The 14059-nt window shown below is 44.7% G+C and overlaps 1 protein-coding gene across 8 annotated transcripts in view; it reads left to right on the top strand.

Annotated features, from left to right (window-relative positions):
* Positions 1 to 14059, top strand: part of SEPTIN6 (septin 6) — a 72573-nt gene that overhangs the window by 54352 nt on the left and 4162 nt on the right. For 3 of the 8 annotated variants that reach the window (XM_079123391.1, XM_079123389.1, XM_079123390.1), the window contains 4 exons: positions 2187 to 2355; positions 5912 to 6044; positions 8927 to 9117; positions 11678 to 11739. In XM_079123391.1, the coding sequence (XP_078979517.1) occupies positions 2187 to 2355; positions 5912 to 6044; positions 8927 to 9117; positions 11678 to 11739 (555 nt within the window). The remainder of the gene's footprint in view (positions 1 to 2186; positions 2356 to 5911; positions 6045 to 8926; positions 9118 to 11677; positions 11740 to 14059) is intronic. The other 5 variants (XM_079123396.1, XM_079123393.1, XM_079123392.1 and 2 more) reach the window with 2 other exon arrangements.

A 14059-nucleotide genomic window follows, 5' to 3' on the forward strand; every position in this document is an offset into this window, starting at 1 on the left:
AAAAATTGTGGGTGGTAAGGTGTCTGCATCAAATACAAGGGCTAGCATGCTTTAGAGCATGCCAGAGACCCATTAGCGATAGTTGGATTTTCTCTTTTTCCTTTTTTTTTCTTTAATGCTAGGGATTAAACCTAGGACCTTGTGTATTCTAGGCAAGTGCTCTATCATAGAGTCATACCCTCAGCCCACTTTGTTTTGTGCATTGCTGGGGACTGAACCCAGGACTTTGTGCATGCTAGGCAAATAAAATGCTCTATCACTGAGCTACGCCCCCAGTCTAGATTTTTTTTTTCTAGGTAGGACAGGACTGGTTATCAGAACTGTATGTTTTGCTCTTCCCTGTCAGTTGGGACTGGGAGTGTCCCACTTGGAGCATTGGTAAATGGTTTCTGGACCAAGAGTCTTACCCTGGGAATGAGTATGTGGCCTGAGAGACAGGAACCTGAGGTGAGAGAGGGAAGCCAGCAGATGTGGTTCTGATGACTTCCTCCTGTTTGGACCACCCCACACCTAACCAAATCTGGGTTCTTGAATGTTTGTCTTGTAAGTCTGAGTTGACTGTTCAGTTTTAATTATTGTATTTTATTTTTGTGGTGCTGGGGATGGGACCCAGGGCCTTGAGCAGGCTAGGCAAGTGCTCTACCACTGAGCTACACCCACAACCCTGACTGTTTGAATGAGGATGATGTTGCATAGTGCTTGGGCAGCTTACAGGGGCCTTGGACTGAGTTCTTCTGACTGACCATCAGGGATTCCTGTCTAGAGATGGAGAAGCAGGTGGCATTTAGCATGGTCCCAAGAAGTTGCCTTACTGATGTGATTTTAAATATCAGTTTATGTTCTATGACAGCAGAATAGGGGGTACTCCCAAAGCAACAGACCTTAAGCAGAAGGGTTATGTGGGTTGATTTGGGCTTTGGAAAGATTTCTGTGATGACTACAAGGCAGTCTGTTGCAAGTATACCCAACCCTGTCACCCCCAAACCCCTTTTTGCTCCCATTGCCCTCTCCCAGACCCTGCAAGACAGAATCTGGAATGACTGATCCTGTTCATCATTTCAGACACCACTGTCCCCACATGTGTAGGCCAAACACCACCATCTAACACAGTGGAGACATGCCTGGAGACACCTTGACAGAGCACTGCTCATGACCTTCTGTTTCAGCCATAACTCCACATTGCTGTGATTTGGTCCACATCTGTCATTCTTAGCCACTATCCAAAATGCAGACCTTTGCCACACTCTCTCAAGAAGGGGGCTTTTTCACTCAGACCAGAAAGCAGGGTCCACTTTCTTCTAGTCAGCATTGCTGCTCATCAGACCATTATTCATACACCTCCTTGGAAGCTTCTGCCATCCAGATGGGCCACCCTTGAGATTCTCCCCTCCTTGTCACCATCATCTCCTGATACCCTAGCTTTTTCCCCTTATTCTTTGGAGACTTGGCCATCTGTTCATCACCTTTGCCTCCCTGCTACATTGCCTGGTTTGTACCCTAACTCTGCAATGTACTACTTATATAACCTTACGTAACCATGTGGAGACCTTGCAAAGACTATGTTCCTCCTCTGCCTGATAAGTTCTTATTCTTCTTTCCAGAGTCATCTTAGGAGCTGTGTCTTTGGTGAAACCTACACTCTCCAGGGAGTTTTTAGGATCTCTTCCCCTCTACCTTCTGGGCTTTCATTGTACCTCAGCTCTACCTCCAATTTTATAATTTTTGCATTGTATGGTATTTGCCTATTTACATCTATTCTTCCACTAAACGATAAGCTCCTGAGAACAGGACTCCAAGACTTTGTTTCTGAATTCCCAGGGCCCCATACAGTACTGGGAACAGATATTCCACAAATGTTTATTGGATGGGTGTACATATGGTATTGTCCACAAAGTGGCGCAGGATAGATACTCCTGTGATAATCTGATGGGTGAATTTGGGTTGAGGTGCTACTGATTGTCCTTTGATACTTTCATGGCATTACAGTTTTCCATGACTACCATTTTCATAACTTTTCATTTGCATTTTCAGTAGGAAGGTGAATTAGGAGGTCAGTTCACAGGCTCTATCTACACAGATTGCAAGGCGATGTCACTGTTAGACCTGTTGCCTGTCATTTTATCCGTTTCTGCTTCTGCCGGCCTTCCTTTCAATATACTCTCAACACCCCAACCCCCGCTATGCAGTTGAAAACGAGGCTCACTGCGACTTTGTGAAGCTGCGGGAGATGCTGATTCGGGTCAACATGGAAGATCTGCGGGAGCAGACCCACACCCGGCACTATGAACTGTACCGCCGCTGTAAGCTGGAGGAGATGGGCTTCAAGGACACCGACCCTGACAGCAAACCCTTCAGGTACCGCCCCCACCAGACCAGGCCAGCCCAGCCCAGCCAGCCCATCCAGGTGGTGTGGAACCCTTGCCCTGGAGAACTGACCGGGGAGGCCGGACGTGGGTGCTCGCTGGAGGAACAGGGAGCATGCACTCACCAATTCTGCTTGTCCCTTCCTTCCCAGCCTCTGTGCACCAGCCAAGAGAGCTGCGGTGGGATAGGCTTGGGAAGCACTGCGGTCCTGTGATAGGTGTGAGGGAAGGGAGGGGACCCAGAGAGGCAGCCTGGTGGATCTCACAGCTCCCTACCCCTGCATAGAGTCAATTGTGTGGGATGGGATCCCTGAGTTGGGACCCTGTTCCACAGGGTGGCAGTTAGCAACTCTCTTCTGCTCCACTGTCTTCATCAGGCATCTGCTGCCCAGGCTTCTGTCTGTTCTTTACCCTCCTTGCCATTCTCAAAACCAGACAGGAGGGTAGGAATGTAGCTCAGTGATAGAATGCTTGTCTAGTGTCTGAGAGGCCCTGGGTTCCAGCCCCAGTGCTTAACACATACACACACCAGATAGGACCAGAAGCCGTCACTTTACCCATATTGATGAATGCAGTTTCTTTATTCACTGTCCCTTTATGTTTGCATTCAAGTGCAAGTTTTGTTTTGGCCACAGGATATGAATAATCATTTGGCCTATTTCTCAAATCAGAATCTAAGATGCTTTCAGAGAAGAATGTTTCCGAAAGCAGTGTTTTATGCAGATGGGGGAGATAGTCCAAGTAGAAGCGTGTCTGATCTATATGCATGATGTGTGACATAAGCCCCATGTGTTAAATTACCATGTGGTGCCCTTTATGGGGCTCAGTCTCCTTTCAGGAAATGTCAGGCATCAATAAGCAAGTGCAGGGAATGTTTGTGAGAGAAGGCAGCTTTCCAATGGCCTCTAAGTTCCCATAGTACCTATTTGCAGAGAAAACTGACCTGGGGTGAAGCCCAGCAGCCTTAGTTCCTAACAGGGACAGGCTAGGAAGGGTCACTGGAGTCCCTGGTGTGGAGGAAGGCTTTCTGTTCTGGTGAAAGCTCCCTAAGGGCTTCTCTCCTTTGCCTCCCACAGTTTTCATCTGCATCTGTGGAGTAGGAAGTGCATCTCCACTTGGCAGTTCGGTCCCCTCCTCTCCTCCTTTGCTCCATTCTTCCTCCCTCCCTTCCTTCCTTCCTTCCTTCCTTCCCTTCCTTCCCTTCCTTCCCTTCCTTCCCTTCCTTCCCTTCCTTCCCTTCCTTTCCTTCCTTTCCTTCCTTTCCTTCTTTTTTTTGTACCAGGGATTGAACCAGGGGTGCTTAACCACTAAGCCACATCCTTAGCCCTTTTTATTTTTTATTTAGAGACAGGGTCTTGCTAAGTTGCTTAGGGCCTTACTAAGTTGCTGAGGCTGGCTTTGAACTTTTTTTTTTTTTTTTTTTTTTTTTTTTTTTGTGGTGCTGGGGATCGAACCCAGGGCCTTGTGCTTGCAAGGTAAACACTCTACCGACTGAGCTATCTCCCCAGCCCCAGCTTTGAACTTCTGATCCTTCTGCCTCGACCTCCCAAGCCACTGAGATTACAGGTGTGCACCACCATGCCTGGCATATCCTGAATATGTCTGTTTCTGTGTCTTCGTCCTCTTTACTCCTCTTCCACTGGCCCCTTTCCACATTGCCTGTAAACGTTCCCACCCTAAAGAAGCTCTCCCTTAGCCCTGCTCTTCCTAGCCAGCACCTGCTCTGTCAAGAAGGTTGGCTCTGGGGCTGGGGTTGTGGCTAAGTGTAGAGCACTTGCCTCGCATGTGTGAGGCACTGGGTTCAATTCTCAGATAAAGGTATCGTGTCCATCTATAATTAAAAAAATTTATTTAAAAATAAAGGTTGGCTTTTACAGGAAGGAGAGTCATTCTATATTTACAGCTCCTCTTCCTCTTCTCTTATTTACTTCCTCAACTCAATGCAGTCAAAGGGGTTCCCAACACCCCACGGAAGTGTCTCTCTCCAAGGCCAGCAATCGTGCACTTCTAGCCAAATTCATTGTGGCCTTAGAGTTCCATCTTCTTTGATCTCGGTAGTATCTCATTTTATACTATTCCCCACTTTCTCCTTCTTGAAATAGTCTCTGTCTTTGGTTCTTCCAGTAATTACCTGGCTGGTTTAATTCCTCTCCTTCTCTCACTCCTCCTTGTTAGTCACATTTGCAGGCTCCTGTTCTTCAGCTTATTCCTTTACATGTTGGTGTTCCCCCAGGATTCCTTCTTCTGCTTCTTTCACTCTGTTCTCTTTGTGGCTGCTTCTTTCTACTTTTACATCCCTAATTACCACTTCAAAGTAGATGACTCACAAACTAAAATCATACTTTTGAGCTCCGAACCCATTTATCCAACTAACATTTCTACTTAGACATTCCACACAGGCCTACCTGACACCTGCCTTGTCCACAATCTAATTCATTGCCTTTCTTCTTAAACATACTCCTTCTCCAGTGTTCCCTGTTGCAGTTATGATACCGCCTTCCACCTGGGTGCCCAAACCCAAATCCAGAATCATTTTTGACTCCTCCTAAGTCCTGGGAGTTCTGCTTCCTTTACTGCTCCTGCACCTCCCTCCATTCCACACCACTCCCCTAACATGAAGATCCTGCCATTTTGTACGTGGATCTTTGGAAGGTCTCTCCTTCACAAAACAGCTGGAGTGGTCTTTCTCAAAGATCCAGTCAGTTCTCCTGTTTAAAACCATGCAGTAGATACACGTCCAGTTCTTTAATGGAGCATCGAAAGCCTGTCGTCTCCTACCAGAGTCAGGAACCTCACCTCCCACTACTCCACAACTCACCTAATACTCTTGGACCACATTGAACTACTGCTGGCTCCCCAAGAATTTGATTCTCTCTCTACATTGTGCTGTACACAGCCAGGGGGAGTCTTGTGGCATCTGGGCAGGAATGGGGCTCCTCTTCTTCAGCAGACTAACTTCTTTTTCTTTCAAAATAAGTTCAGGCCAGGGGTAGGGGGGCCTTAGCCCAGGCATCTCCCACTAGATCCCAAGTTCTTTGAGGGCAGGAATGGTGGCTGTTGATTTAGATGCTCAGTGACTAGCATAATGTTAATTAGTACCGTGTCTAGCACATGGTGGAATCTTATGAAGTATTTGTTGAAGCAGTGAATTAATGTGGTCAGTTTCAGAACCAGGGCTTGGCAGCATAGTGCTGTGGGTGGGTCCAAATGCATAGACAGGAGATTCAGCTTCTAGTCCCAACTCTGTCTCTAACTAGCCATGTGATCTTGAGCGAGTAACCTCACCTCTCTGGACCTCAGTTTCCTCATGTGTGAAATGAAGCCATAGAACCAGATTTTCTAAGTCTCTCCAGTTGGCCAAGGCTGCCCTTTTCCCCTCAAGTAGCCACTGTCATGTGCCAAGCCCACTGCCCACCACTTTGTGGTTCTGTTTTTGCATCTCTGTTAAAATTGGGGGAGGATAAGGGAACTCAGGGAGGATGGTTGGGGACAGTTTTCATCAAGGAGCCCCTCTGAAGGCAGAGGGATTAACCTGACCATGCTCGCAGTTTACAGGAGACATATGAGGCCAAAAGGAATGAGTTCCTAGGGGAGCTGCAGAAAAAGGAAGAGGAGATGAGACAGATGTTCGTCCAGAGAGTCAAAGAGAAAGAAGCGGAGCTCAAAGAGGCAGAGAAAGAGGTAAATGGGAGCCTGGGTGCCAGGCAGGAAAGGAAGGGGAGGCCCATCAGGGCATGGAAGCCCATGGCAGGGTCTTCACCCTCAAGAGAGCCGCCAGATAGAGCCTCGCGGTCTCTAGGCAGGAATGGAGCACAGCTTCTGAAACCCCACCTTGCCTGGCTAGAGGGGCTATGAGCTCTGTCTTTTTGATCCTTCATTCCCCAAGGCTGAGAGGTTTTCTCATTCTGTGTTACTGAATTCTCTGCAGCCTTGCATGCGGTAATGGTGGCCACTAGCTACATGCGGTTATTTAATTTTCTTGAACGTCTAAATTTCATTTTTAATTTACAAATGATAATCATATACATTTATAGGGTACAGTGTGATACTTTAGTACATTGTGGAATGATTGGATCAGCTTATTTAACAAATCTCTCACTTCCTATACTTATCATTTTTTGTGTGCTAAAAGCACTTAAAACGTAATTTTTTTAAAAACTAAAATTTTTAGTTGTAGATGGACACAATACCTTTATTTCATTTATTTATTTTTATGTCGTGCTGAGGATTAAACCCAGTGCCTCACACGTGCTAGGTAAGCGCTCTGCTGCTGAGTTGCAGCCCAAGCCCATTAAAACCTAATCTTTTTAGCAACTTTGAAATATACAGTAATACTTAAAACTCAGTTTCTCACTCTCATTACCATATTTCAAATGCTCAGTTCTCATTCAACTAGTGGATATTATTATTATTAAGTATCAGGGATTGAACCCAGAGACACATAACCACTTAGCCACATCCCCAGCCCTTTTTATTTTATTTCTTTTTATTTTGAGATAGGGTCTCATTAAGTTGTAAGGGCCTCACTAAGTTGCTGAGGGTGGCCTTGAACTTGTGATTCTCATGCCTTGGCCTCCTGAATCACTGGGATTACAGGTGTGTACCATTGTGCCTGATAACTAGTGACTATTATATTGAACAACACAGATACAGAACATTTTCAGTATCATAGAAAGTACTATTGGGCAGAACAGGTATAGAGTCCAGCCCTTGAGGTCAGGGGTGATTATTTCCCCTTTTCCTGGGAGTTCAGAACTCTATAGGAACCACTGATGACTTTCTTGGCTCACCTATTCCATTCTACCTTCTCTGTTGGCTATGGGGAAAGGTGGTTCCAGGTGGTCCTGCATACTTTGCTAAAACCTAAGACAGGGACAGATGGGGCATTTCCCTGTATACTTGGATATTCTGTTCCATTTCATTTTACAGTTAAAGAAACATCTGTCCAGGTTTAGCAAGTTCCTAAACTAAGGTTTGATCATCCTGCCTAAACATGCAGTTGGTTCTCTGAGCCATGGCCTGGCCTCCAAGGTCTCCCCTATCAATCCACCTCTGGTTGACAGATAATTGGCCTAAGGTACAGTTTTGGTCACATCAGCCACTGCTTCACCTCTCTGGGCCTCAAAATCCTCTACCATAAAGAAGAGAAGCATTTAATTTTCAAGTCTCTTCCATGTCTAATCTGTTGTGACTTTCAAGGGTTTTCACCAAGCCTATGGCAAGAGTATTGATTTTATTTCAGTTTCACTTTTAAGAAGAAAAATACTGCACAGCACCTTTAGGAGGACAAGCAAGGGGATCTCAATGATAAATGAATAAAATTGCAATAAACAAAAGCTAGGTTAAACTGATGGGCAGCCCAAGTGCCCTCCTTACTCCAAGTGACTAGTAAAAACCATTTTAGACAGCAAGTTTGTCATTCACCACACCTTACTAAGTGACAGTTCCAAGTATCCACAGGACCCAGAGTACTGACCCTCTTAATGTATGGCAAGTGCTACAGAATCCTAAATTCTCCCCTGAATCTTCCAAAGAAGGTGAAATTCTTCTTGGTCTGCTCTTAATTTACAGGATAGTTTCCACATTCTAGTTTGTGACAGCCTATGTTTCTTGCTCCTGATCTGTTTGTCACAGTGGCATGCCAGAATATGCTTGTGGTTCTTTGAGTCTCTGGTTCTATTCAGGTCTAGTTGAGCCTCACCTCTGGTTAAGACTAGGGTGTCCACATTCATTCCATTTTATAAAATCCTTTTATCTCCTTTCATGACCACAGCCAAGTATTTCCTTGGACCACCTTTTTCATTGCCAAAGTTTTCTCTGTGATCCTCCCTGATTTCAAGGGATAAGAAAAGTGGGGGCTCCTTACATATGGGAGGTCCCATTATATAATCCTCTAAAGTTTGGGTTGTCTGGGCAAGTGCCTTAATTTCTCAGACCTCCTGTTTCCTTATAAAATTGAATATAATAGCAGAACCTACCTCTTGATGGTTACAATAATTAGCTGAGTATGGTAGTGCATACCTGTACTTCTAGCGACTTAGAAGTCTGAGCAGGATTTCAGGTTCAAGGCCAGCCTCTACTACTTAGCAAGGCCCTGTCTCAAAATAAAAAAGTAAAAAAGGCTGGGGTGCTCTACCATTAAGCCACATCCCCAGTCCTTTTTATTTTTTATTTTGAGACAGGGTCTCACTAAGTTGCTAAGGTTGGCCTTGAACTTGTGATCCTTCTGCCTTGGCCTTCTGAGTCACTGGAGTTACAGCTGTGCATCATGACACTGGCTATGGGGATTCTTTTAAACATAATGTTTGATTACGCAGGCTGCACTTTCCTTGATTATTGCAGAAGCAGAGATTTTGAGATAAGATAACAGGCAGAGAGAACTATTTCCAGCAGTGTGCCTTTTCCTACCATCATGGCAGTACCTGGCAGAAATATTGCCTGAGGTCCTGGGATCCTGCAAGGTTGCATCTCTGCCAGTCCTCACCCACACTGGGCCCTGTTGGATTGGATTGGAGGATGCCATGAGGGACTTTTTTTCTAATCTCCCTCTGTTTCCTTGACAGCTGCATGAGAAATTTGACCGTCTGAAGAAGCTTCACCAAGATGAGAAGAAGAAGCTGGAAGATAAGAAGAAATCCCTGGATGATGAAGTGAATGCCTTCAAACAGAGAAAGACGGCAGCCGAGCTGCTCCAGTCTCAGGGTTCCCAGGCTGGAGGCTCACAGACTCTGAAAAGAGATAAAGAGAAGAAAAAGTAAGTAGCAGGCCTTTCTGGGGTGGTAGCTCCTTCTTCCTCCTGCTCATCTCCCCAGGGCAGGACTCAGAGGCTGAGAGGGCTGAGGGCTGGTGAGCAGGCATGAACCACAGGTTGTTAGACTAATTTGGGTACCTACAACTGGTCCCCATGGAGCCTTTGGTTTCCCTATTTGGAGAACTGACAGTAGGGGAGGATTGAGTCCCAGAGCTCCAGCCCCTCTGTTTGGCCTACTTAGAAAAACTGCAAACTCAAGGGAGATGAAAAGGAAGGGAAGGGAGAGGAAAAGCAAAGGGAATGTGAGAGAGTAGAAGGGAGGAAACAATGAGAGATGCAAAGTTGTAAGAAGGGGTGGAAGAAAAGGAAGGGCAGATAGAAGGTGGTGGAAGAAAGAGAGAACCTTTTAGCAGATGCCTCTGGACACCTCCTCTCCGCTTCCCACCACAAGGAGGTTGTACCTTATGTTTCCAGGCCTGCTTGGCTAGTCCTGTATCTGAGGTTGCCCACATCTCCATGCCTGTAGTCCAGCCTTCACCCTGCCTCAGTTCTCACTGGCTGCAGCCAACAGAATTTAACTGCTTCCACTGAAGGCTGCAGTTCAGCCCCTATTTCCCACCCTTTTCTATCCCTTTCTGCTGACTGCTTAGTTGTGCCCAGCCTGGGGTACTGAGAACTTAGTGGGGAGCTTTTAGATTTCAGTGTCCTCTGTGTGCCCCATCCTCAAGCTGGGAAAGTGATTTAAAAATGAATCTGTCTCCCCTGGTACTTGGTAAGGCAGGATAACATGTGCTCAAGGTTACAGTGTGTGTCAGTAGTCCTGGTCAGTAGTCAGTGCTTGCCGAAGTTACCCATTCCTCCTCTTGGAACCAGAGAAGAGCATTTGCAGCAAGACCTATACAACACCAAGAAAAGATCCAGCAGTGCACTGATACTCTCTGGTTGTTTGTATAGTGCAACTCGAGGAGCTCCCAGATGGAGTGTTAGCAATGTTCTTACTAAAGGGTCCTTAGGATCTGCAAGATGTCCATGGTCATTGCCTTCTACTTTTAGCCACTCATTCCTGGACTTGTCTATTAGATACTTGCCAAAAGGAAGAAACATCTTTCTTTCATCTGTGCCTGGCTTATTACTTAGAAATAACACAGTGTACGACTTTGTACAACTGTGACTTTGAATAACTTGTACAGGTGTGAAATATTTCATATTTGAAGGCCCTCACCCTTGCAGTATTAACTTTTTCACATTTGACTAACAAATGTGTCATTTGAAATCCAGAGATTTTCATTACTGAATCTTTTTTTTTTTTTTTTTTTTTTTTGTGGTGCTGGGGATTGAACCTAGGGTCTCGTGCTTGCAAGGCAAGCACTCTACCAACTGAGCTATCTCCCCAGCCCCTGACTCTTAATACTACATGTCAAACTCACTGATGAATGAACTTTTTTGATATTACCTTATGGATAAAGTTCAACTAGCCAGATGAAAATCTCTTTGGACACACCATATATCATCTGTCATGGTTATATAGTTGTACCAGCAGAAATGGATTCATCCTTTGTGTGTGTGTGTGTGTATGTGGTGCTGGGGATGAAACCCAGGGCCTCACACATGCTAGGCAAGTGCTCTACCACTGAGCCACAACCCCAGCCCATTTTTAAATTTTATTTTAAGACAGGGTTTCATTAAGTTGCTGAGACTGGCCTTAAACTTGAACTCCTCCTACCTTAGCCTCCCAAGTAGCTGGGATTACAGGCATTTCCAGTTTTTAAGATCAGAAAAATTGCCTTTCAGCTCTAATGTGCTGCCTTTGTGATCCTGTGGTATTTGTTAACTTAGTCCCTGGGGCAGTTTCCCAGCCTGCTTGCAGGAATTAGGAGATTATGTAGTTTGCACAGAGGACACTGACACTAAATAAATAACGATAATAAATATTCCCTATTCAAAATGTTTTGTGAGAACTCTCCTCAGACCAGGTTTTCCCCTTGTTGCCTCAGATTGTCTGACTTTCCCCCACCCCAGGCAAAAGACCCTGTATAAGGAAACACCCCTCTTCAGTTTCTAGAAATATCTGGGGTTGGTAATGGTGCCCATTTTCAATTCTGAGATGGGTGAAAACCTTACTGGAATGTGGTATCTCCTGTGAGCAATAACGACCTAACAAAATAGCCTGTCCTCTTCCATACTTCCAGATGTATAAGTAGCCCCAGGTCTGGACTCCTTATGTAATTCCATGAACGACTGATTAACTTCTAGAAGACCCACCATTAGACCTGTGCCACTCTGCTCCCATAGTGATGGTGGCAGTGAGTTTTGAGGATAGAAATGATGGTAGTAGAATTTATTCTTAAGAGCTGGTAGTTGGATCTAGTAGGGTCTCATATTCAGGAGATCCTTTGGCTGCCATTAAAGAGATTAAGAAAGAGTACCAGTGTTTCAGGGGTGCCTACCAGTCCCCCCTTCCCCCACCCCTCCCTGCTACTCCTAATCTCTTTTGATCTCTAACTCTTCATTGTGTCAACTCATAATAGTTGATTTCTCCTCGTGCTCACTCCATCTTCATTAGCTCTTACTGTTTTACAGTTAATTCTGCTGTTTGCTGCATGCTGCATGAGACCCAGGGTCCTGGTAAGCTTTATTAACTCTAAATAGAACTGGCAGTGGCTTCTAGAACATGTCTCCCCAATCCCCACACCCCCAACACACATATCTAATCATAAAAGAAAGTGCTTTATTAGATTAGCTGGTTTCCTCTTATGTCTTATGATATGAAGAAATAGCCTGGAGTGGTTTCAAGCATATGCATGGAATGTCTGCCTGCCTGCCTGATGAAAAGGGGGGCTTTTGCAGACTTTTGCTGATAGAACAGCTGGGTAGCATAGATGTGATCAGTATTTGAGGTTTCAATCAGGGCATTTTATTTTATTTTATTTTTTGGTACTGGGGATTGTACCCAGGGGCACTTAACCACTGAGTCATATCCCCAGCCCTTTCTTTTTTATCTTTTATTTAGAGACAGAGTCTTGCTAAGTTGCTCAGGGCCTCCCTAAGTTGCTGAGACTGGCTTTGAACTTGGGATCCTCCTGCCTCAGCCTCCCGAGCAGCTGGGATTACAGGCCAATTTTTTCTTAAAGAGACATAATCATTACTTTCAAAAGTAACTGTGGTGATACCAGAAACTGTCCTGCAGTAGCACAGTCAGCATTGATTCCAGATTTGGAAATGTGCAAAGCTGATGTAAACTTGATTCTGTTTCCCTCTGGTGAGTTCAAGTTCTCCATTTTCCTTTTGACTTTCCCCCAAACCATAATCAAAGTGGCAGAAAACAGAGAACTAGATATTATACAGGTGGCCTTACATTTAATTCTATAAGTACCATCTTCATGAAAACCTCTGCTAAGGAAGAGGTAATCTTTAGTAAGGATTCCTGAGAGCTAGGTGTCTAGAGAAGTAAATAAAGCTGTCCCTGGTGTCATGTACCTCATAGGGAGACTGAAAGCAGTGATTAAGCATCTTCTGTCTATTTTGCTACACTCAGATAATGGAGGAAGCACAATATAAATATTTTTAGTTTAACATAACTAGGCTTATTATTTTAAAAATCTTGCCATGGAAACTTTCAAGCATGAGCAGAAGAAGAGAGTAGTACACTGCAGCCTTGTGTACCCACAATACAGTCACCCAATAAACCATCAACATAGGGTCCCTTCTGTTTCATCAATTACCCCAGACCTGCTGGATTATTGTAAGGCATAACCTATGTCATTTTATGTGTACATACTCTAGTATGTATGTCTAAAAGATAATGACTCCAAAAAAATAAAATAAAATAGCCACACTCTCACCATTATCACACCTACAAAATTAACAATAATTTGTTAACATAAAATGTCTCTTTGGTGTTCGAAGTACCCTGGTTGTCTCATAAAGGCCCTTTTACATTTGGTCTGTTTGGATTGGGGAATATAAAATATTGAGAAGATTTCTCCCTGCTCACCCATGCAGTTTATGATTTTCGATGGAGAGCCTGCTGTTAGTCACCAAACTGACTGCTGTAGCTATTCCTCTGGCAACTTCAAGCAGCTGGCAAAACATCCTAGTTTCAAGGAAATCCCAAAGAGAAAGTCCATAGAGGCTTCTGAAACATAAGGCCCATGAAACCAGGCCAAACAAAATGACCTTAAAAAAAAAGAGAAAGAAATATGTCATGTATATCTAAAAACAGCAACAACAAAAGCAATGAAATGATTTACTGTCTGTCTTAAAGGCAAGTCTCAGAGCCCATGCTAGGTGACCAGAATTAAACAGCAGCTCTCCCTTGGTGCCTAGCAAAGTGTCTGAGGGCTGAAGGTATCTGGGTGGTGGGGAGCCCATAATTACTAGGTTAGGACCTAATTAAGAAGAGATTTTTAAAAATATTTTTCTGGTTGTTGGTCCTTATTTTGCTATCTGATGCCACTACTGCTGCCATTCCGCCGCGTGTGGGTGTATGAGAGAGAAAGTGTGTTCCCGGGAGCCAGTGCATTAAGACCTCAAGACGCTCTAACATAGCTATATTTGGATGTATCCACTAGACATCATGACAGTTTTCTTCTGACTCCCCTCCCCCTTTTTTGGTACATTAATCCATCCATTCATTAACACAGCTTCTCTTTTCATTTTCATTTTGGGCTTCCCATAGATGTGTCCTTTCCCACATGACAGAACTGAGACTTCCTTTCTCTAATTTCCCTTTAACATGTCTGGGGGCAGGGCATATGAACCATGTCCTCCCATCTCTTCTGTGAAAGTTTTTAGAAGCCTGAGAGTCACAGGGTGGTTTCTGGCGTCTGGTCAAAAAACCAGCATTCATGTGACTCAGAGCTGTACCCAGTTCCCCCTCCTAGGACCCCCAGCCATCCATTCTTCCCAATGCCCCCTCCACATCCCCATCTCTCTAGACTATGAC

This window comes from Sciurus vulgaris (genome assembly GCF_902686455.1).
Source record: "Sciurus vulgaris genome assembly, chromosome: X".
Lineage (NCBI taxonomy): Eukaryota > Metazoa > Chordata > Mammalia > Rodentia > Sciuridae > Sciurus > Sciurus vulgaris.